Source organism: Anopheles coustani, chromosome X, assembly GCF_943734705.1.
Source record: "Anopheles coustani chromosome X, idAnoCousDA_361_x.2, whole genome shotgun sequence".
In the NCBI taxonomy this organism is placed as follows: Eukaryota; Metazoa; Arthropoda; class Insecta; order Diptera; family Culicidae; genus Anopheles; species Anopheles coustani.
The window spans coordinates 3,572,672-3,598,067 of NC_071290.1; the positions used below are offsets into that span (position 1 = coordinate 3,572,672).

The 25,396-nt window shown below is 46.1% G+C and overlaps 1 protein-coding gene across 1 annotated transcript in view; it reads left to right on the forward strand.

Moving 5' to 3' along the window:
• The first annotated feature begins 2,655 nt into the window (after positions 1 to 2,655).
• Positions 2,656 to 25,396, forward strand: part of LOC131268864 (uncharacterized) — a 72,989-nt gene continuing 50,248 nt past the window's right edge. Inside the window, exon 1 of the mRNA XM_058271153.1 lies at positions 2,656 to 2,796. Coding sequence (XP_058127136.1) covers positions 2,656 to 2,796 — 141 coding nt within the window. The remainder of the gene's footprint in view (positions 2,797 to 25,396) is intronic.

Below are 25,396 nucleotides of genomic sequence, written 5' to 3' on the forward strand. Positions count from 1 at the left end.
ACGCACACCGCACACCGGTAGAGCTGGGCAGCAGAAGGGTGCCACGTGAAACTCAACACTGCATCGGATAAGCCGACGGTGTACACACGGTGGCGAAAGTCCATCACACACCTCTCGTCGTTCGAGAACGCGCTGTATCAGCATTCGTTGATCTAAGGCTGGGACGCGCTCTCTTTCAACTCTCCCGTTCTACAGCGACTCTGCCTGTAGTGCGACACCAAACCCGCGCCCCTCCCTCCTGTGCTCTATCAAATTTCCAGACCCATGCCCCAACTTCCCTTCTTCCGAACGCACTCTTGCGTTCCTACGGGAAAAAAAAACTGCGGGGCGACGAAAGCCGACGGAACCGATCATCGACGCGATAGCCCAGATGAGAGTGCGCACGATCAAATCCGCACTCATCGCCGCATCGGGTGAAATCGGTCGCTGCGATCTAACCGGGGCTCGGGTACTTCGATTGGCGCTGCTGATAACTTGCTGCTGCCACACGGTGCGGGTGCATCTGGCGCCGATGGCTCGATTATGGTGCCTGGGGTTCGCAAGGGTTATCGATTCCCTTCGATCATTCGCAGTCTCCGGCCGGGGCTCTCAGCCGCACACAGGGCATAGGCAGCAGCAATGGTCCGGGACTGGTCGGTGTTGAGTTGGGACACCTGCAGAGAATGTCGTTTGCACCATTATAGCACCGCTGCTGCGTGCGTTTAGATGCGGTGAACGATCGGCTTCTAATACCAGATCATGTACAATGTCTTTCAATAAGGACTATACAACTTTGACAATAGATTACCCCTTCAGCAATAACGCTATAGATGTCTAGTAAGCTGTAAATTATTCTGTGCGGGTTAGTAACAAATTAGCTTGGAGGGTTATAGCGTCCTTTAACTCCTCACTAGTGTCAGAATTGTATTATCAAGCAGGATAAGACTAGTTACCGCAAATGATAATGAAAGATACAGCATAGAACACTCAGCTTGACCTAATTGGAGGTAGTACAATCGGTGTTCTGTAGAGCTGAGTCAGATCAGATTCAGATTCATAAATCTGAATGACTCTTTGAACCGATTTTGCGAATCGTCAGAGATTGATGAATTCCAAAGAATCAATTCTCATGAATCTTGGTTAAAAGGTTCGTATGGTTAAATCGCTAAACGACTCATAGAAGACTATTGCCTAATGAATTGTTTTGAGTTATGAGCTAGAATTAGTCTAGTTCATTTGAACTCGTGAGAATATCTTGCCTGAACGTCAAATTACTTCAAGTAACCTTACAACTTTAAACCGAATGTTCCGTGCCTTCTTTAGCAAGCTTTTGGCAAGGTTTCGTTCTGCATTGCTTGGGAATAGTTAAAGTCTGTTACGTGAACAGCTGGAGTGAACAGGTCTTCAAACATTCTAAACATAGATCTAAAACATTCTGAAGGTCTCAAACACATACACACGTGCACGTCCAACAGCGTTGTATCCGTCGAGGGGCAAGCGACTACTCATCACTGCCGGCGGTGTTGTGGGTGTCGATCCCTGTTTCGTGGGTGATGAACCGGGGGGGAAGGGAACTCGAAGTACGGGACCTTCGCGGACCGTGTACCGCCTGTTACGAGTGCATGTTCGCTGTCAGGTTTCTTTTTTGCAAGCATAGGTGTGAAGCACATGTGGCGATGTTTGGTGTGGTGGGTCTCCTCTTCGTGGGCTGCGGAAGAGACAACTCGTGGGGAGGGGGTAAGAGGGGAAACATCACACGCGCACCATTGTTGCCCATCTTGCCGTACCGTACCTTCGAAGCAGGATCACAATCTCATTTTCTTCCGTTCAGGGAAAAGCTTCCGCCGAATTCGCGGTGAAAGGGAAGTACAATCTGAAGGAGTACGGAAAAGAAGGCCAGAAATGAAGTTATGTAAGAGAAAGCTGTCGTTAGAAAATTTTTGCGTTTCGAATCACCAATGAATTTTCACTGAGACATCTAAAAGAAAAACAAAACAGAAGGCAAAAGCTAAGCCAACACCCGAAGCAAGCTCTATCTGCAAACACAAATGTATTACATGAAGGTTAATACGAAAGCTTTCGTTGTCCAAAACCGGGATGTTAAGTTTGTTTATCCCTTTACGCAAAACAAAGCAAAAGAAAAACAAACAAATGATACGAAGTTTGGAAAAACAACTTCTGATTGCTGAAAGACTTGTCAATTTGGTGCATTTGTTTGTTTTATCTACTGCTTGAAAAGTTTGACACCTAACAGTGGTTTTACTCTATTCTTTGGAGATGATGTTAAGAGTTCCCTTTTGTTTTCATTTCAGAAAGTAAAGAACTTGTTTCTAGACTGTATTTTGCTTCCCGTACCCGAAATCCTATAACGTTCTATTTGTTTTTGTGTTTGTATATTAAGTGCATTATTCTCTCGCTTATCATGTTCTTCAGTTGTTTGTTTGTTTGTTTATTTTCTTCTCTACAACGTGTGACACCTCCAGTGTTCTACTTCCTTTTTCACCCTTTTTGGGATTTACTTATACATACACATACCTTTTTTTCCCTTTTTTTGTCAGCAGTACACCGCTTTATCCACGTTTCGTGTCGTTTAATTAATCTTTTCCGAACTGTTTTGCTCTCTTTACTTTCCGGTGTCGCCCCGCACGAAATGCAGCAGCGCAAGCTGTCACCGACATGGGCAGTGATCATTACTGCTTGAGGTGGAACAATCATCAATCCAACCTTCTCGGGGTGTTCAGTCAGTTGCTCCAGGACGAGAGTTTGGTGGACGTCACACTCGCTTGCTCAGAGGGCGCCTCCATCCGTGCCCACAAGGTAAGTTTCCCCCCCCCCCCCCCCCCTCTTTTGCTTCCATTGCAGATTGTAGACGCTCCTGTTGCATGTGGAAGGGCCCGCGCAGGTCAGGGTCTGTGGTCTCTTCTTCGGTGGAAAAATGGCGTCGCGTGAGTCATTGTGCGCAAGAACCCTTTTCCTAACTCCTGCGGCAGGAGCGGACGGGGAACACTCTCACGTCGTGTGTGTCGTGAGCGTCGTGAAAATATCGCGGCCGATACCGCCACCGTTCTCCTTTGCCTTGCCGGTTCGCCCAAACCGGGTGACCCGGCGTAAACAAAGAAGACCAAAGATGCACTTTTGCTGCAGCTCCCGCGCGATTAGGGACCCACCTTCGCGGTGCCTCACCTCGGTTCGAGAAGTTCGTGTCCCCCATCCCCGTCCGCGTCCGTGTTTCCTTTCCTTCCACAAAAAAGTGGGGGTGGGGAAGGCAGGCCCGGGGCTAGTCGATCACGATTCTCCTGCGCCGCACTGCGCGGTTCTCGGTTTTCGGGCCCTCTCAACAACCGTCATCTCGTATCCCATCCGCCATCATCTCTCCGGTATCATGATTGGAACGCGCAGGTCCCGAAAGATCGGTTTCAAGGCGAGAGATAATCTGCCAGAATAGTACATCCTCTCCGCCATCGCTAGCTTTTGTTCTGCTTCTCGAAAGGGTCAATAAAGGGTGGGGGTTGGGGGGGGGGGGGGGGGGTTGTAAACTTAAACGTGCCCACTCCCCTCAATCCCCCCCATTGCCGGTCACTTCTCGTCTACACCCACCGCGGGTACCCAAGGCTTTATGATGCGTCTAGGTTCTCGCGAGAAAGCTCATCACAAAAATTACACACAAAAAGGCAAAAGTCCCGGAAGGGCTCCTGTGGAAGGTGGTGTGTAAGGGGTGGGGGGGGGGGGGGGGAGTGGGGGGGGGAGGGACGGTACCAGGGCAAGCGGTGAACCCACGGGAAAAACAAAACGAGCTCTCTAGCTGAAGGAGTAACATAAAACTAAAAGATCACGAAACACGCCAACAATCGCCAATAAGTAACGCGCGCGCGAGCGCACGCTGGGTCGTCGCCTTACAGCGGCCTGTATAGTGTCCCGGTGGCGTTCGCCACCACCACCCATGGAAACAACCCACCCTCCCAGTCCCTACGTACGTCACTGCACCCTCTTGTTTGAACGCTCCTCTAGTGCTCTTATAGTCGCTATTTCTGGGAGTCCGGAAGGATCCCGAAGTAGGGCGAGCTTGAGGAGTTGCGGTACAGGTTATTTTTCCTCTCATTTTCTCTACCGCTCCCTCGCTCTCGAGCTCCCCCTGCCCCCGGTTGGCTTCCTCCAAAGACGCTGCGCTTTGCTATGCGCTTTGTTTTGCGCTCGGTGTGCCCTAAAGGCATGTAGTAAATTTTACGAGGAAGAAGTAGGAACTTGAGCGCGCGCGCACGCGGACTCACAGCCGCCGGTACGTGCTCTATGAGCCCTTCGCCCTCTTCCACGATGGGGGGAGTTGGGGGGGGGATGGTGCATCAAGAGCTCGAGTCGCTCTAGAAACTGGGCCCCCGGAGCCTTCGACGGGAGAGATCGCCCGGTTTTAAAATCCGCGAACGTGACCTAAAACGACACGTTTCCTACACTTCGCTTGCGCCGCCCCCGCAAAGAAAGGTGCAGTGTGTGTGTATGTGTGTGTGTATGTGGGAGTCTCACGCGCACCGTGTGTTTGCAAGCTCCGGTTTTCATCGCCAGAAGCAACGAAACCGGCGGAGCAAAAGCGCGAAACGCCTTGTGATCGTGATCCCCCTGCTTCGGAAAGTCGACATTACTACGACGAGCCGTGGAGGTGGAGGTAGTCGTCATCTCTAGTCGGTGCGTTCTGGACAGTTTCTGGCCGATGTTTTATAGCCCCAGGGGAGAGGGGGAGAAGGGGGGGGGAGGATGTCGGGGGAGTGGTCGGTGGCGAACGAGCGCGTTGGCGTTGGTGGGCGCGGGTGGAGGATGATGATCCTCCGTCGAAGCGGGTAATTTTTTAATGTCGCTCTCGAACGCTGCAATGCCCTGCAATGGTTTTATGATTATCTCTTCCCCAGTGGTGGTGCTGCTGCCTATCTCCTACAACATATCTTTCCTGAAGACCTCGACACACCTCCTCTCCCTGCCCTCTGCTCGCAAGCAACAATACACAATGCTAAGCGAGGTCGCACGAAGACGGTCCGTTCTGGTCTCTCGGCGTACGTCGACTCACCGCAATATGATGGAAGGTCTATCGAACTTTTCCTCGTGCTGCTGCTGCTGCTGAGGTTGCTGGTGATAGGCTCCTGCGCGGGCGGTTTTTCTGCCCACCCACCCCCTCCCGCCCTTGGAATGTTCCTTGATGTTGAGATTATGTTCAGAGTATGATTTTGATTTTGGTTCTAAGCTTCCTTAACCTGCACACGCTGCGCTCAGAAGATTGAGTTACGGGAGGTTAGGATTTGCACGGAAAATATTATATCGTTTTGCCGTTGTAGCGCTTCAGGTTTCGTAAAGCTGAAGAGTTATACTTATTTTGGGTGGGGAAGAGCTAGTTCTAATACAATACTATCTAAACTGTAATTGGACCGTTCTCACTACTAATTTTGTCGACATTTTTATCTCATGATGGCTTTCGAGTAAACAACACGTCAGACCCCTCCATTTTCTAATAACGTTGTTTACTATTTGTTCTAGATTTTGACAAGTTGTGTCGAGAAGGCCATAGTTATATCGGAATGGACGCTATTGACCTGTGTTTGGTTCGTTTAGACATGTGAATTTGAGGCGCAAAATTCTTCTTTGGCGGAGTTTGGTTTTTATTTGTTCCAAAGAGTGGCATCAGTGTTGTATCTTCTAGCGGATGAAATTCTAGTATACGAGACCTCTAGGTAACTGTTCTGAGTCCTATACATCAGTCAGATGCGTTGGACCTAAAGCCAGTTCCCTCAAAGACATGGATGCCTTAGATATTAAAGATGATGCGCTAGTTCAAAAGCGTGTGAGTTAAGCGCAAAAATTAGTGCAAACGGTTGTACCCAAACATAATTAATAACATCTCCTGTATCTCACCCGTGTGTGTTAGCGGGGGAGTTATTACCGGGTTCTACGCCGTTTCGGAAAGGGGGGACCCCAGTGGAAGCGGCGAAACAACTTCAACGGTTTATGATTTTTGCACAAAACCGCCTGGAGCATTTGTTTTGTTGGCCATGTTACCGACTCGATAATGCTTTCCAGCCTCTCCTCTGCCTGGTGGTGGCCTTGGGACTGCGAGACGGCGCTGATGACGCAGAAAAAAAAACAAAACGTAAAAGTAAAGTATTCATGTCACTTTCAGAGCACATGAAAATCACGTCGCCAAAGGGCGGACTTCGAGACGTGTGTGTGTGTGTGTGACGGCGGGAGTGGAATGCGTTGTCGTTCGCCTCCGGTGACTTCCGTACCGAGGATCAGTTGAGCTGCCAATGACGCGTCGGCACTCGTATGCTCATCTGCAGGACGCGAGTCGCGAGTCTTGTATTTCGATCATTAATTTGCCCGCCGGAGCCAAAGGTTAATTGATGACCAAATATCCGCTGCTTCTGCCCACCCAACTGCTGCTGCCGTCTGAGGACGTCGCGGTTGGAGGCGGGGTCTGCAGCTGCAAGCTTGATTTGCATTTTCGCCACAGCGCGTGTACCGGTATGAAGGATCTGATAACCATTCCACGCCACCACCGAGCTCTCGTCGTCGTCTGGCGATCGTGACGAAACGGCGCTCGGCGGCCTATCTTCCACTCGGCGGAATATCCGGGTGGACCTGATGCTAATTACCAGATCTAAAAGGCCCCCGCTTTCCAGCTCGAACAAATCGCGGCAGATAAGCTTTGGGCCGCGTTCCTCAGACGGTGTCATGTTTTTCGCCTCTTTCTGTGTTCTGGCTCCGGTGGCGAAACATGGCCCCTGCGACAACGGCAACAACCGCACGCCGACGAAGAAGGTGCCTTATGGAAAATATAGAGTAAGAAGGAGTGTCGGAGACAATGCGGCGGGCCCAACAGCAACACGTCACAACACACCGTCCATCCGGAGGCCAAACATGACTTCGGACTTCATTAAGAAACATGAGGCGCACATGAGAGGGCACACGCGAGCTGTTCCACCGGAGTATAATTCTGGTTGCCTTTTCCGCGATCCAATTTACAACGCGTCGTTGCTGGCGCGGCTCGTCGGAATCGGTGTCTTCAAGCCTCCGGCACATGCGCTGTAGCCTGGTCTCATTTGGGGGAAAACGAAATCATCACCGAGCGATGTGGCAACACCGACTCCTCGGTTGCACAAATTGCTTAAGCTGTTAACTTCAGCCTCCCCGAGCGCCCTCTAGGTGTGTTTTGCGTAGGTCCTGTTCTTTGATGGAAATTATTCGCCTTGTTGCAGACTCGTGTTACAATTCTGCCTACATTTTACACACTCATCACCAACTAAGGTGTATTGTTGTGTTCCGATTTACTTTCTGGTGTGATTTTGTTAGTTCTAGGATTCAATGTGGAGTTTGCAAACCTGTTGGTGCTGGAACACGGACACAACTTTCAGTTAAAAGCAATTTTCTACAACTATGTGCCATCTCTCGGGGAGAAATATTGATTCCAACTTTCACATTTACAATATAACTGTCATCTGTCAACGCAACTTCCAGACAAAAGAAACTTCATAAACTCGGATTTGGTATTTTGTCGACGTCTAGTAACAATGACAAAAACAAAAGCAGTAAACTTGTTACAACTTAATTTAACGGATATTGCTGACACTTCATTGCAATCTCCACTCTGGTTAGAGAAGATGTCAAATGAAGTTACTGCTTGTTTACATCTCCGTTAGACGAAAGCAATGCAATGAAAATGTCAGATGTTGTTTGAATGCAGTTGCAATTTATGTTATTGCTGCCGTCTTCCAGCACCATAACACTAACGATCAATATATTTATTGCTTCATTTGCACTGCTCGTAGTTATATGCATAGTTAATCCTTCAATAGCCGGTGACACTTCCGCTTATGACCATTGGAACTTGTTGGACTGAAGTGGCGGACTTTTCGATACCATCTTTCGGGCGCTCCACCATCCAGCGCCATTGCGTTTGGAGGGTGTGTAAGTGGGGGTGCGTAGTCATAGAAGCTGCGCACACGCAGACACACACTCTGCGCGCAGGTGGTTCCGTTTCGCAAGCTTTCGTTCAGCTACGCATTTTCGGCGGTTTCGCTTGTCTTCTCCGTCTTGTGGCGCATTTCTGCGGGTGGCACCAACACCAAGAACAATGCGTCTAAGACGCACGTAGGCGAAGATATTAAACGCGTTTGGCAGGTGTGGTGGCTGTGTGGGGGAATTGGGAAATTAAGTTAGGTAGAACTTTTGCGATCGGATAGAGAGAGGAGCCCATCCGGGGGTATAACCATTCGCGAGCCTGTTTTATGTCCAGCGTTTGGGGTTTTTTTTTCCCCCGTCTGTTCTTTCATTCCTTGCGCCGCGATCTTCTTGGGTGGATCTTTGTTACATTTTCGCGTCACTCTCCCATTCTTTTCGTTCGCTTTTCTATGTTTCGCAAATTTAAGGTTTCCGCTGCTTGGCGTTTGAAGCTGGTTGTATGTTTTTTTATCGCCATTTCGCACCACAACGACGCGTTGCGTGGTTTCGGTCCCGGCTGCGTGTGTTTGCCAGGGTTTCCGCGCACTGGTTCACGCATACACGCGCGACTGATGGTTGTTCTATGATTTGCAAAAAAAAAAAAAACACAGCACATCCAACGTCATTCGAACGCCTTTTTGCACACAAAACCTTCGCGCTTGTCTCGATCCAATTTCGGAGCCCCTTTTTCGGGAAGCCCTTTTCGATGAGTATTTCTAAATAATTCGGCGAAAGACACGGAGGGACTGTGTTTGTCTTTCCTCCATCTTTTTGTTTTGTTGTTTCGTTGTATGCCTTCGAAAAAGGCGTTTGGAGAAAACACAGCCAACAATCTCGTTCTCGATGTTGCAGGATGTTAGAAGCCTAAAAAGGAGTAGGAAATATTTAAACCCTTTTGCCTTTTGCCGGGTGCGTGCTTCACTAGGCAAAACCCGCCGGCGCGCTGAAACTACAAACTGCAGGCTGCTGAACAGAGTGAACGACAAAAAAAAAAAAGCGACGGTGAACTTACGGCCCGCGAGCAGATCGCTGTGTCGCTCGGGTTGTTTTTGGTGTGTCGTGGTATCTCCCGTCATTGAAGCATCTATCGTGTGCGCGCTATCGCTCCCGCACCCGTTTCCCCGCCTTCATCTAGGCCCCCCCGCCGCGTTCTCTCGTGGCACACAGCAGTTTTGGCGCAGGGGCATTGAACTTCGGGTTTCGGTGGTGCAGCAAATGGTGTGCGTGCGCCGGCAGCAAACGGTCAAACGCGAATGTCAAGGTGCTCGTACGTTTTGCGAGGCCTGCTGATGAGGCTCACGCGCGCGCGTGCTGTTAGTTTGCTGTTGCGCCCCGAAAATAACACACAAAAAACTATAGACTGCGCTCGGTGGACCGTGGCGAAAAGATGCGAACGCGGGCAGCCGGGGAGGGCAAACTACAAGGAAGAAGGAACACGCACACCACACCGCCTCGAGGGCAATTTGGCACAAATGACAGCTGTGTGGCGCGCGCGAACGCGTCGATGCGGGATTAGTGCGCGGCTGTTTTTTTTTTCTTTCGGTTGCTCAATTAAACGCATATTTCGAGTGGATGTGCGATGGAGTGGAAGCTACCAAACGGTAGGGAAGCTGTACCTGCTGATACGGCCTGGCCTATCGCTCGCTTATGGCTCGTGTTCTATTCTCGTGGAAGTCGTTAGCCGTAATTTCGGGAAGCTCCAATTTGCACTCCAACGCGCTCGCGTTGCGGGCTCGCGCACGCACACACACAACACCCGGCGAGCGCGAGCGCTCTAACGCACATTTTGGCAGCACGCACGGCACGCAGCAGCGTCTACTAATTGGACGCGCTCGTCCACCATGTTTAAGCCATTCTCCGAACTCGCTCGAAATTGCCCGGCTCGGTTGCGGGGCGCCAGGAAGGGATCGTTCGGGTAGGGGGGGGGGGGGGGGGGGGGGGGGGGGGGAACATAAATGGAGCCGAAGGGAACGCGAAATAGGGTTTGGTGTATAGGCGCGCGCTATCCTGTTTCCTCGAATTCGCTATCCCGCGAACACCAGCGATGTGTGATTGTGTGCGCGATGGTGTTTTTGGAGCCGTCGGTGGCTCAGATCCCCGCTCCTCCGCTCCCGCTCCATCTCGCATCCTATCCGTTTTTTGCACGCTAGCCACATGTCAGCCCGTCTATAGCGTTTGATCGGGTTCCTACCAGAAATGTTTCCAATTTTGGCCACCGAAAGTTCTACCTCGATTGTGTATTGGACCTTTCACGGCAACTATTTGAGAACGGATAGCATTTCTAGCGCGTCTCTAACGCACCCGGATGTTATCTGACAGCTGGCAGGTACACGGGAACACTAATGATACCAGCGCGTCAACTTGACACCTGGAATTCATTCATTTGAATTCATTTGTCCACGTAACGGGTTGATATATTAAAAACAACAAAAACGGTCTTAGGTATTTTTGTTTACATTATACGAAGTTTTTATACTCACTGTGTGCGAATTTGAAGCCAATATTTTTGGCACTTTGTAGGTTTTTATCCCTTAAAGATATTTTCATACCCATGACATAACGCGTTGATATTTTAAAGTGTGCTAATGGCGTCATTTTATAGTTATGAAACCGGTTTTCGAATGTGGGTGTTTTACATTTTTTTGAGGTAAGATTTTTTTCTCCGCAAGTTGGTAAAAATGTTTCTCCAACTCGGTCTCTTACCCCTTTTCACTAACAGAGGCGATAAGTCGTGAAGCCAAAAACGAAACATAATGTGGCAGACTTCAAATTCACCTTTTCACCAATGCTGTTTGAAATATGAAAATATCTCCGTCAGGTAAAAAGGCACGAAGTGTCAAATTGACACTGCTGCTGATTTGATTTGGTACACTCTTTTTTCCCGGTATAATTAGTGTTAAAAGCCGGGATTACGTTAAGCGTACCCTTGTTTCAAGCCAAAAGCCTTTGTCAATTTCAAGTTAAAGCTCGTTAGACACGAAAAACGGTTGGAACGATTGTGTTCACGGACACGATCCAGAAAAAGCAACGACTTCTAACATTTTTGTTATTTTGATTTATGTAAAAGTGATCAACGATCCCGTTCGCTTTAATTGAATTTCTCGACGGGTTTAGCATCCCCGTGTAGGACAGTTTGCGCGAAGTTTGCGCGTGTGTTAGTCTGGATTTTTGGGCGATTCTATCCCCCCGTTCCCCCTCCTTCTTGTTCGCTTGGCCAATCTTCCAATCTTTCGCAATCACAATATTAGTGGAACCAGAAGTATCACACAGCCGGATTCGCGGCGAATCCGGGGCGGGTTTTCTAGAGGCCTCTTTTGCCTGCCTCCTTCGTTTACTTTGCTCTTGAATCTTCGGTGTACCCATCCGGGCGGACCCGCTTGCGTCCCTGCGTAGACACACACACACACACACACACGCACTCCTGCGTCCTTTCCACCCCTAAGTTTGAAGCACCGAAAACCGTTGGTCGTGGGTTCGAGGAAAGATAAGCAACGGTGGAGGGTTGCGGTGCTCAATTTCGGGCGCGTGGGGTCAACGGCCTGAGTCGCTGATGATGTGTGGCGAGGGGTGTGGTGGTGTGGTTGTGCGTGTTGGATGGACGTGGGGAGAGAAGGTGGCTCGCAAGGGTCCGCAATAGTGTTGGGTCTTATGAATCTTTCGACGAGATTCATTCACATGAATCTTTTACGGAAGATTCATTCAGAATCATTCATGAATCTCTCGGGATTCATGAATCTCTCGGGACTCATGAATCTCTTGGGATTCATGAATCTCTCGGGATTCATGAATCTCTTGGGATTCATGAATCTCTCGGGATTCATGAATCTCTCGGGATTCATGAATCTCTTGGGATTCATGAATCTCTTGGGATTCATGAATCTCTTGGGATTCATGAATCTTTCGGGATTAATGAATCTTCAGATTCATGAATCTTCATGAATCTTCATTGAGAGATTCATGAATCTTCGTTGATTAATGAATCCTTAGGGATAGGAATCTTTAGGGAACAAACTAAAACAGACAACGACGATGGTTTGCCCCACCGTAGGAGGTACAGTCTGACAAGAAAGTATCCGTACAGTCATCAATTTTAACTTCAAGCCTAGTTATCTCAACGACTACGTGACCTAGGACAACCATTTAAACGACATATCGTAGATAAACTTCTACTATATCCAATGAGGTCTTAATATTTCGAAAAAGTTACTTGTAGGTCACTTTGTTTTATAGAAACCATAAAAAAGGCTCAAAATCGATGACAAAAAAGTATCCGTACATGATGAGTATTGATGATGTGCCATCGGTACCTGATGTGCCAATATGTTACAATCAATGCCACTTGCCTCAATAATGGCCAGCAAGTGCCAAGGCATCATTTTTTTTTTTCGAAAGATGCTGTAAATTTGACCCGATTTCTATAATGTTTCTAAAGGGGTCTACTAAGATCAAGATAATGTCCCGTTCATGGTAAATCTAGGTGTCTTTCGACAAATGTTGTACAGAGATCGATTCCGTAGACTTTGGGAGTATCGTCAACACTTGTACGGTCTCATAAAGTGGTAATTCTTGGACAATACATGGTCTATTCTTGGGATCGTTATTTTACTCAGAGAGCATATTATTGAACATTTAAAGTTTAACCTAGCCCTGGCTTGTCCAAGTGACAAAATGGGCGAAGTATACTATGTCCCACAGATGATTCATTTTTAATTCAATAATTCCAGTTCGATTAATGGTCTTAATGGAACACCATAACACAAACTCTCAACTACTGTGTTTTATAGTTGGAACAACGTTGCTCGTAATGATGGTTGAGTTCGACGTCTGGTGTGTATTGTTACTCGTTTTTTGGCCAAAATTGCTTAATTTTGTCTGTATATAGTGTATAAAACATTGAGCCTACACGCCAATGGCATCAAAATACAGCGATTTGCAAATCCCCAGTCTTTCTTATTCTTTCCTAGGAAATGAAAAGTTTGCAACTTACAATAATGCAATGTAATTGTTATTTACAAAAAACCTTCTTAAGAGTTGAAATCCAAATCATATGATTGATGCACTAGACACTTCGTTCGTCATGTTTGAGGACTCGAAGTATGAAGTACTTAATAGCTTTTCGAGCAATCACCCTCCCATAGCGATTGAGTAACCACGAAAGGTGTCTGTTTGCGGGGTTTAGTCTAGTTGCATCCTGGTTAATTCGACAAATTATAAGTTCCTGAGACTTAGCATGAGATTTTTCACAGGGTTCATAAACTTGCCAAGTTAGGTTCCCTTTACATCACAAGAAAAAGATAGCTCTGTATCGGTTGCAGCTGTTTGCCTAGTTTCACCGGCCATTTCACGTTAAAATATAAAAATAGTAGATATAAAATTGTTGCCGCCATACTTTTAGACACTTGATAACTCTAAATAATGACTAGGCTGATATTTTGACTACTAGAACCTCACCAAACCGGTGTTTTTGGTCAAGAAAGTCGGGTGTACGAATACTTTTTTGTCATCGATTTTGAGCCTTTTTTTGGATTTCTATAGAACAAAGTGACCTACAAGTAACTTTTTCGAAATGTTAAGACCTCATTGGATAGAATAGAAGTTTATCTACGAGATGTCGTTTAAATGGTTGTCCTAGGTCACGTAGTCGCTGAGATAACTAGGCTTGAAGTTGAAATTGGTGACTGTACGGATACTTTCTTGTCAGACTGTATATATTTTCCCATCATCTCCTATTTTAATGAAGTGGTTGCGGTTGACAAAAATTCAATTTTTTTGCAGCTTTCATGTAGTTACGATTACCGAAGAATGCACTTGGAACGCATGATCGGTTCGCTTAGCAAGAACGCATACTCGAAACGCATACTCCAGACGTTATATATAATAATATATATATTTGATAATATATCTTTACTATTAATTATATATATTATTTATAGACATGTTAACCGTTACCCGTTCAACCGCCTACCTGGGTAGTTTTTGGATTTATGTTTTTAAATAACTCTGGATTGGATTGGCGTATCGGCATGAAACTTTTAGAATGCCTAGAAAAACTCACTTTCTATCGTTTTACTAAATAAAAAAAATTTCCAAGGAATTTAAATAATTTTTATTCGAGTTTTTCGGTTGATACCCCTCAAACGTTCAACCGGACTACCCGGGTAGTCCATACATTTTGTATGGGAGATTCCGTTTTCCTGTACTTCAGACCAAATAACTTTTTATCTAGACGTCGGGAAGATTCGAAATTTTAAGTTTGGTAAATTAGCTCGCGAAAAACGCGACGTCGCTTTAGCTCTTGTCAAATGTCAATTCAAAACGTAAACAAACCGACAACTGGACAAAATGTAGACAAACCGAAACACAAACGCGAACAAAACGAGCAATATTCTCCACGAAACATCGGAGTTTTTGTTTTACTACTTATTTCTACTCTTCTGAAATGTAGTTCAGTTATAAAACTCCGTTTTAATTGATATTCTTACCAACGTTTTTCCGGTGCCGAAACGAAAACAAACTGGCCGGTTGATAGAAATTTAATTTTTTACTGCTATCATGTAGTTCCAGCAAGAGTCCCAGCAATCTGCCATGGAAAAACTTGCTGTTACTACATGACAGCTGCAAAAAATTTGAATTTTTGTCAACCGGGTGCACTTCATTAAAATAGGAGATGATGGGAAAATATATACCTCCTACGGTGGGGCAAAACATCGTCGTTATCTGTTTTAGTTTGTTTTCTCAGTGAATTTCTTTTGCGCCAAACTAACCAAGGTTGAATGAAATACGTAACTAAACAAATGTGTCAAAATTCAACAAACTTTTTGGGCCGAATTTGTGCTCAAATGTAATATATATTTCCCAAAACTCCCCTACCTCTATCGCGCTTTGCTGTTCCCTAAAGATTCCTATCCCTAAGGATTCATTAATCAATGAAGATTCATTAGTCAATGAAGATTCATTAGTACCGAGAGATTCATGAATCCCGAGAGATTCATGAATCCCGAGAGATTCATGAATCCTGAGAGATTCATGAATCCTGAGAGATTCATGAATCCTGAGAGATTCATGAATCCCGAGGGATTCATGAATCCCGAGAGATTCATGAATCCCGAAAGATTCATGAATCTTCATGAATCCCGAGAGATTCATGAATCTTCATGAATCCCCAAAGATTCATGAATCTTTCGTTCAGCGATTCAGATTCATTAATTTTGTTGAAAGATTCATTCAGATTCATGAATCTGAATCTGAAATACACAACTCTAGTCCGCAACCTTGAACCGATCGCTCGGTTTCGCTCTCCCCCTGTGTCACCCCGTCATCCCCCCCCCCTCCCCCCCCTCCCCATCACCCTAGCAACGCATGGCTTGGGTTGGCGATTCGTTGGAATTAATATGAATAAATGTTTCCCTACCCTGTCGTGGATCGCCGATCTGAAAATTCGCCATCATCGGGAGGGAGGAAGGGGGGATGTTGGTGGAACCTAGAACCGCGGGGTAGGTAACCGGCGGACATTGTAGCAACGTGTTTTTCATCTATCAAACGCTGTGCGAACGTCGCTCCAACTTCCCTCGATCGGTGTGGAGTGTCGAGAGGCAACGCATTTTCCGTCTTTGTCCGCCGATTTTACACGCGTGCCCCCGCGGGTGCGTGTTGCGTGTGTCTGCGTCGACCCGGTGCTTTGTGAGTGTGCGTCTGCTTTTTTTTTCGGGATCGCCTCAGCCCAAGCGCGCGGGCCTTAGGTTGGCTTCTGGTTGCTACCCAGTTTTGGAAAGATGATATAGCAACAAAAAAAGGGAGAGAGAGAGAGAGAGAGAGGGAAAGAGAGGGAGAGATGGCGCGATGAGCGATACCCCAACACATACACACAACACACACCCCGTGGAAGCATCTAATATTCGTTTTTATTGAAATTGATTTATTTTCGACCTCCTCCTAATCCTTCCTAACACACTGTTGCGTTTGGTGGGGGAGCTTAGAGGTGTGTGCGTGTGTGCGTAAGCACCTCCTTTCCCCCATCCCCCCCTCCCTCGGTATGTGCGAAAAGTGCGCGCCAAAAAAAAAATGCTGCGGTGTATAAAAGTGCGTACGGTTGCGTCGACTCAGCTTAGTTCGGCCAAGTCGGAACCTGCGTACACCTCCATCGGAGCCATCTTGTGTGGTTCCTTGCCCTCTCGAAGGCTGGTATAAATGCAGGATTACAATCCGAGACCCGGAAAGAAAATGGCCGCAAGGCTTCCCCAAATTCGTCCGATCAAAAATCAATCAACACCGAGTGTCCGGGAAAACCCTCACCAGCGTCAGCTTCGTTCCGGCTCCGGTGCGGTTGTGTTCTCTTCAGTGCTTCTCAACGTCGATTCGTGCCAACCCGCGGATAAACCTTACGCGTGTCCTGCCCCTGCCCCCGAAAAAAGCGTTTTGATTATCGCAAGACCTACCAAGTCCTTGACCGACGCGAGGAATGAGCCACTTAACGTGCAGTGTGTGTACTCCAACGGTGTGGAGTACAGCTCATCCAGCACCGGGCAAACATTGCCCCATCCTTCATTAATTACCTTCACACCACCGATAAGTGAGTAAGATGAGCTCATTTCTCCACCGGTGGCGGAGACGCATTCCAAAACTATTTTCACCGCAGTGTATTATGTGTGTGTGTTTGTGTGGGTGTGTGCATGTAAAAACTGCCGTCAGCCTCCTCCTCCCGTACCGGGGGATCCTCCCTGAAGACCACATTTTAATGTCATCTGTGTGACACGGTGGTTGGCGTTGTTAGATTTGCGCGATCCGCTCCTGTATTTTATATTTGCGCTGATTCCGGCGAAGGTGTACTTATACACCATCGACTCCGGGTGAAGCGCTTGCGGCAGTGATGCTCAAAGCGGAGAGATGTCTTCTTCTGTCGTCCAAAACCCCCTTTTCCCGCGTTCTGGCGACTCTCTCGCTCGTAGTGGAGGTTTAGGTTGAGAACCGCTGGGTGCATTTGGACGAAGTGGAGGGGAAAACATGCTAATAAAAGGAGTGGAAATCACCCCTGTGATGGGGAGGGGGGGGGGGGGGGTTTTGCCTACTCATTGATCTCACTTACCCCCGTTTCGCGGCACGCACGGTCACATTCAATTAGAAAAATTGACAACCCCTGCCTCCGTGGTGGACGCACCGAGATAAACGAGTGAGGGAGAAAGAGGAGCGAGAAAGCAGATCTTGATAGGAACCACCATCGTCGCCACCCCGCGCGCGCGTGTGTGTGTGTGTGTGTCAATGTGTTTGAATATTGGGATGTCATTTTGGATGTGTTCCTCATTAATATTCACTCGCCGTTCACCCGCCCCCCCAAGTCTGGCAGTTCCGCTTGTCAGAGAACGGGTGGGTTCAGGAAAAATGGACGCCGACCACAGAGCGAAGCGGACATGGGCCCCTACCGATGGTGTGATCCATTAGTCCCCGTGCGCGTGGAGGTACCTTTTGATGTCTCCTACCACGATCGCGAGACACACCCCCTCCCCAACCCCCCCATTTCTTCTCACAAAGGGGGAAAAAAGAAGGACGGGAGCAGCAAATATGCATCACGAGTGCGCGCACGGTAATGACTCCTCCCGGGGAGCTACCACCTCTTATCCATTACCACCGGGTGGAGGGCTTTTGCCTTTTGATCTGCCTTTCTCATCGCGCCCTTCCCCCTGCCCGTGCGGAATGTGCCGCAAATGACCACGCTTCTGTCTGATCGACTTCTGAACTACGCGGTTCCCAGTCCTCCGCACCTTGCTTTGCCTTTTTCCCTAAGAGATCGACGCGCTCTTCTGCTCGCGAATCGATCTCCGGATTGCGGGCCTGCTCGTGGATTCTTCACGTCAAGGGTGAAGGCGGCGGAGAGGTTAGGTAGCAAAGGAGAGAGCCTGGAGGTCGTTGATTGGGTCGTTGCCGTTGTTTGCACTAGAAATTTCACTTTGTAAAAACCCCGGCACAACGATCATCATTTCTTCTTTCCTTGGAGGGGTGGGTAGGGAATGGAAATCGGTGATGTGCGGGGGTGTGGGGGCGCTTCTTTGCCTACGTGTTTTTCCTCGGGTTTTTACCCTTCCCTTTCCCAGGTGTCAGAAGTTTTGTGTCAGAGCTGCAAGTCATCAGCACTTACCCCTGAGGACGGCAACTATCGGCAATTGAACCATGGAACAATATGTCCCCCCCCCCTCCCCCCCCCCCCACGGATAATGCTGTGGAAATCAGCCGATGTAGTAGGAAAAACTCCTCCTACATGTGCATTTGCAACTTGCTAAACAAAGTTCCTAACAAATGGTTTCAAAGGAGTCGCGTCACCTGTCACCTTATCGGACCAGTTTGATACCCGGATCTAGTGCGGTGCGTCCCAAGCAGGGATTCGAATCCTAAACAGATCCCAAGAATAATAATGCACAACCTCACATTTTAATATAATGTTTTAGAATCCCTGTTTGGGAGTCCAATTGCCGTTTGACAGTTGAATCTGTGTTTGGCATTCGATTCCTTGTTAAGGATCCAAATCTATGGTGACTAGTAATTCTTTCAATTCTTTGTTCTCCATTCACTGTTGGGAACTCATGCTAACTCATTCACTCCTCAGTGATTCATTTCCCGGTCAAGAGTTTAAATCTCTAGCTCTAACACTTCATCCCAAATTCGTTTGAAATCCCAAAGGAGTGACTACCAGATTCGAATCAACGACGATTGTTCAGCCGGGTTCATAAAAGGTTGAAAGGATCATCGCTACTCTATAATTTCTACAATCAATTGTAGAAGTACAGATGAAGTACATCAGAGAGACTAATTCCTGTTTAAAGGTACAGGATGTCGAACTTGACCTCTCTCCGGTAGGAGCTACTGTTAATCCAGAGTCCCGAGAATCAAACCCATGACCCTCTAGCTCGCCATGAACACCCCCGACTCATAATAGCTACCGTCTCCTATAATTTATCGCCAGTCTGTTGCCATGATGGACAGCAATCCCGCGCCCGAGTTAGGCGGGATGACATCTCAGCTTTCTCCTTTCGGGAAGAGTGGAGTTTGGAAAAAGGACCACTGCGTGCGCTAATGGTTGGCCACCGATGGGCGGTTGACAGGACAAACCAACTTGACAGTGAGGCCTCTCCGGTCGTTTGATGTACGGAGATGCGACGTAGTTTGCCGCGCGTTTGTGTAGTTTGACGTGTCGGGAGCTTTTGCAGAGTCGTCAGAGGCGGCTTCTCCTGGAACTGGATATACTTTTATTGCCCACGTCGATGGCTGCACTTTGATGGCGGCGCGATTCACTGCTATTGCGGGGTTGTACTAACCGCCTACTTTACCCTATATATCGTCATGTACTATTTATAACAAATAATTTTAAAGAAAGTACAACCTGAGAGCTTCAAGCCAACACAGTTACTTGATAGAGAGACCAAGAATGAGTGTTTTGAGAAATAGGCGATGATGCGATCGGCTGTCAAAGTGTTAAGTTATTGACGTCGCGCTCCGGAAGCGGACCACAAAGCGGACAGCAGCTACGCCCGTCGAGCGAGATGTGATCTTGCTTGAGCTTATCAATTAACATAAATAGGGCTGCTGCTGCGTTGGGGTCTGTGCGTGTGTGTGCGGGTTGTCTTTCGGCAGACACACACCCCGCCGCGGCATCCTCAGCAAGCGAACGTCGTTGCCTTGCCCTGCGGAGGAATCTCCTGGCAGATTAGACATTCCTGACGCCTAGAGAGAAACTCTGCCAATTCTTACCTGTCATGCCCAGCCGTCGCTACATTGTGTGTTGCGTTGTACGTCCTACCGACGCACAGCATATTTGATGGTTTTGACTGATAAGGTTGTCGACCTGGAATATTGATTTAAGCCGCACCAAAACACGATGACGACCAAGCGTTTCAACCTAACACTTCCCCCCTGTCCTTTAATGTGTATACCAAACAAAAACAAGGCAGAGGAACAAACCACTAATCCCATTTTTATGCTGTTCGCAATTCCCCCCCGCACCACCTCGCAGCGGACAGCGATGATGTGGTGAGGCCGTTCGAAGCCGCCAATAAATCAATCTTACAGCGAAAGCGGAACCTAGAATCTCTTATCTATTTATTCGCCCCTTTGCTAAGGGGGGGCGCGTCTTCAGCGCTTGGTTGAGGTTTGGGATGCCGTTAGCTGGTTTCGCAAATGCTAATCACATTCGTCACAGATGAGATGCTAGATCTTAAATAGTTTGAGGTCAGCAATGGGTAGCGAAAGTTGGTTCAGTATCAAATGGAAGTTTGTTTATGCGTCCTGGCGGATTAGCACGTTGACTGTCAAGCGTTTTTGATACTTTTTTTTAGTGCAACATTTTTTGATAAAATTGGTTTGTAACACTTATCAAATCAACGGTTTTTGATTTAGCTTTCCAAAGAATTGGATTTTATTTAACTAACACGTTGACTGCCTCGCGTTTTGACACTTTTTTTAGTACAATAATTTTTGATAAAATTTATTTTTAAACCGACAGTTTCGGACTTAGATCGACATTCCCAAAGTACTAGTTTTAAATATTACTATAGTTTTTATGTTAGATTTTTTATTTACTTATGCGGCAAAAACTTTTAAGAACTAATGACAGCTGGCTATCAAAAATGTCGAACTCTTTTAACCGGCGAAAAAACCCGCAAACAACCACTATTATAGATGACAGTTTGGAAAGAAATTGGGTACAAACCCTGGCAAAACAAACGGAATCAACCACAAGTGTTTTTTTTATCGCGAAAATAAACTAAATGTTTGTTTTTTAAGACAGTTACTACTGCTTAAAATGAGTCTATAAAGTTTGCTATTTGTAAATATACCAATGCTATTTGTAAATGGTTAAATTACACTTGTATATTATTTCTTCATCTTATATATTTGCTTGCAAACCAGTTTGGTTATTATCAACTTATTTGGTTTTTATTCCTATTGGGGTATTGTAACAATTCTAGGGTAAAAGAAATCAATTAACGGCAACATAAAAGACTCATCGGGCATTAGCCAACCCCGGAAACGGTTGCTTCAGGTTGTGCCCACATGATGCCTACTGTGCAATGGTGGGACGCAGTGGGGGTTAACGCTCATACGCTGTTGCGATCCTATGCAAAGGGCCTCGCTAGCGGACAAAGGGAACGGCTAAGCGTGCCAGTTTCCAGCCAGGCAATGGCGGCGGTGCAGGTTGCGGCTGTCATGCTGTCAGTGTTAAAAACAATTGACCGACCCGTAGCCCGGGTTGGAGTGTTCCACCGGCCTTCGATGGCAGCAAGGATGCAGGCCAAGTGCGGCCTGATAGAAGGGCTACCGGCAAGCAACATCCCTCCGCCCCGCAAGTGCGCTCTATTTCTCGCTGCAAACAGAACCTGTGTACCTTGTGTGTGTGTGAGCGTTATTTCCTTCGCTTCAGCCTCGGCTGCGCTGGAATTCTATCCGCACGCGCACTATTTTCTCACCCGTCTCCCTGTCGGGCCGCCATCTTTTGCTGATCTCTGCAAGGTCCGGGGAGTGCATAGAAACGGTAACACCAACCTGCCTTGGGCTTGCCTTTGCCCTTTGGCAACACTGCCCGTCGACGAAAATACAAGAAATAACGCAAATCTCACACGGGGTAATAGGTTTGCCTTTACTTCGATATTCACATTTAGCATTAAGGCCTTTGAATATCACTAGATCGAAGTAGATTGGTTCTCATGTTCCCATGTTCTCAAGTTACCAACAGCTGATCACCGATCTTCAGTGTACTAAGCTCAACAACAACTGTGTGTTAAATATTTCTTATATGAGATCTTAAATATTTCTGTATTTAATTACCCTTTCCAGTTTTAGGATTTTTCAAACCTTTTTATCTAATTTCCAATAATTTCTATTGACTTCGATGCCCTTCTGCAGCTGCTGCACTGTGGGATAACACAGAACAACCAGGCGGACATGTCAGATTTTGTTTCATGAATTTCTCGAAAATTTTGATTGTTTTTATTTCCAACTGTTTTTCCACGTAAAACGACAATATTTACATTTGACATTCTAATGGCCTAGCTGCAACATTTTCACTCGTTGACTGCCAAACGTTTTTAGCCCAAATTTTTAGTACAATCTTTTTTGATAAAATTTGTTTATAACATTTACTAAACCGACGGTTTACGAAGGCCGAGCAAAGAGTTTGCTTTCCAATAAATTGATATTAAATATTACTTAATAAAACTTTTTAGAACTAATGACAGCTGGCTATCAAAAATGATAGCTATGGCCAATGCATCATGTTGTTGCACCAAAAACAACTTGCGGAAACGTAATGTTTTCAGGACTTATTTTTTACTTTTACTTTACTTTTTTTAAATTCATTTTCCAACTTTGAAACCATTGTTTTGGTCTATTTTTCCACAAAAACTATTATTTTAGTGGTTGCAGATGTTTAAATGCAAAACATATTCTTGAAAATCTCTTCTATATATACTGAAACATACTGAAAAATATTACATTCTTTCAACTCAGCTGTGGTTAGCGTTGTTTAGTATTTAGTTAAGTTAGTAGTAAATATGACACTTTTCTCACAAGCTCAATTTAAACATTGCTGTTGATTTTTGTTCTAGTTGACTATCTGGCTGACATTTGATTCATAGAATCACTTTTATCCACCCCTTATCCCAACGTGCGAAGGGACCAGCAAAACACCAGCAGTTGCTTCTGAGAGGTTTTATTTCCTCTTCCTTCCATGCTCTACCCTCGGGAAAATGAGTACAGAGTGTAGGGAAAAAATAAAAACTATAAATATTCAATTCCCGATCGCTGCAAAATGTCCATTTAAATGGCAGTGCTGCCAGTGTACCGTACGCACGTTGTGACAACATCCTTCAAACATGAAAGCGAAAGCTCGGAGGCACAATATGCTTCGGTCCGCACATTGTCCTTAAGCTTTGCTGCCGCTTGCTTGGACGGGGAGGTGAACGGCCGGGCCGACCACCCGCCTTCGGAAAGGCGACACGCGGAAAACACGACGTCACCGCGCGTCTTGGTGGTGGACAGCACAATAAGCCACCGGCGACGTTGGGGCTGTAAAGAAAAGTGCCCTCAAAAGAGGGGGAAAAACAACAAGGGAACCTAACGGAGAAATGGGGGAAAATATGCTTTCAAAGTGAACCTACCAAATGCAACCAAAGCGAGAGAGCGAGAGAGAGAAAGAGAGAGAGTCAAACTGCATTGAGGTTGAGATGTTTCCTAACTTCAGCAGCATCTCGGTGTCAGCGAAGTCACTTCTTGGGAGATTTTTCAAGAAACCTATGTACAAAAGGCCTCGCAAACGGACGCCCTTCAGTTGTTGGCCCTTTTTTTTTACATTGCGTTGGTTCGGCTCGCTTCACCTTTTGGTTTTTTCCTCTTCTTTCCGCTCCCCGCTCCGTTTGGTGCAAGGTTCGTCGCTTACGCAACGTGCGGGGGGAACAATAATAATGATGAAATAATTCAAACTTCCTTCGCTTTTGCTTCCTTCCTGTTCTCCTCGGGCGTTTTGGTCGAGCGGGGAACAACTTTATAATCAAATCATGTACCCGTGCGCTTAACGGGCGCCTCGCAAGTATGTTTACATTGCGCACTACAATGCTATTTACTTAATCGGTTTCTGTTCGGTGCAAGGGTAATGGTTAACGTTTAGTAAACTATCAATTAAAACTACGAAGAACATTTGCAAACAGGTGAACAACAACATTCAATTACCTTTACCTATCAGACGGTGTTTTTGGGTATTATCATGTCATGTCAGTACATGAATTGCTGAAAATTATGCATGCTTTGGCTTTAAGTGTAGTTTTACTTTTTTTTTGATGTCTCTTGACCAACATTTTATCAGCACTTGAACTAAAGCCTATCGTTTAAGAGGAATACCCTAAATAATAACACAAATTGCCTATGTTTTTATAGAGCAAACTAAATTTTCATTCATTTGAACTTATCTTTCTTCTTCTTCACGTTAATCGAGTTTGTTGGAAATAAATAATAGTTCCAATCGATTATATTTCTTGAAACGTTATTTTTTGGTCTACTTTTAGTTTTGGTCTACTTTTGATCTACTTTTACTACTCAAAAAGCAAACAAATTTGCAAATCGACTTTTTTACCTACTCTTTTAATCAGTCTCAATGTTTGAAAAACGAACACACTTATTTAGTAAAATGGTATTTTATGTTTTGCTAGGATTTTGTTCTTCAATGGAGTAGTAATCTTTAAAATAACTGTAGCAACTTATACAACTCTGTTTCTGTTTTCTACTTTATTTCCTGTTCAGGAACTGTTTTCAGTTAATCTTTTCAATATTGTTTAAAACATTTAATTTATCATCATCATCATTTTTAATTTGTATTTCTCACTTTTATTTAACTAACGATTTGTTTACCCATATCTCTTTGATGAAACGCTATCGAAAGAACGTGGAAGCAATTTCCTGATCGCTGGAAATAGTTGAACTTCAATTACCCACTGTTTAGCCTCCCTGTTATCCCGCTTCCTCCTGCTATGTGAATGTATAAGGTGATCTTTTTTCCGTAAAATTCGTAGTTAGCTTTCGTTTCCATACATTTTCCTCCGGACGCTTGCCGGGAAGGCTACCCACTCGCTAAAATACGTCCCCCCCTCGTTTCCCAGCCACCTTTTCCGCTTCATCCCTTCTAGGTTCCTTCTTTCTAAGATGCCGAAGGTGCTGTCGTTAGTCGTGTTCATGTTTTTAGCGTGGCTTTGTTTCGCCCGCCACTGAGAGGTGAGGTGGAAGGGAGGGAGAGGGCAGGAGCCCGCGTTACCAGGATGGCTAAATACCACTTAATATATCAGCATATTTGCAAGGTCTCGCTAGACACGAATTTTATTTGTTTTCCTGTGCACCGCTTGCACCGTTTCGCACCTTCACACCACCACTACCACCACATAGGGCTGCGATGCCAATCGGTGCACCCACCCGCGTTCTGCGCCCGCCCCCGCCCTCCCTTTGCACCGTTGCACCGATGCATTTTGTTGTTATGAGACCGTTTTGCAAGTGTGCGACGCTGCTTTGCTACGTCTTTTCCTTCCCGCTCCCCATTTCCACCTGCTCAGATTTTGCTACCGGTTCTCTATCGTTCTCTCTTGCTCTTTCTTTATGTTTTTCATATTGTTCGTTCTTTGATTTGACTGTTACCTTTTTCTACCGGACACTTTTTGGTTGGTCCCTTTTCTAAACGAAGGGCTAACTTGTTCAAGGAGCACACTTTACGCTTGCAATTGGTCTCAAAGTTAACAGTCATCTTGTTTAAATCATTTTCTTGTTCTATCAAAGTATTTCAATGCTAGTTGTCTACTAAAATATTATTTAGCTGTTAGGAAAAGGGTCTCAAATTGTTTAATTATCGATGTGAAATATGCCTACGCTATACAATCTACAATTTGTGTATGTTTTATGCTATTTTGAAATCGGACTCTTC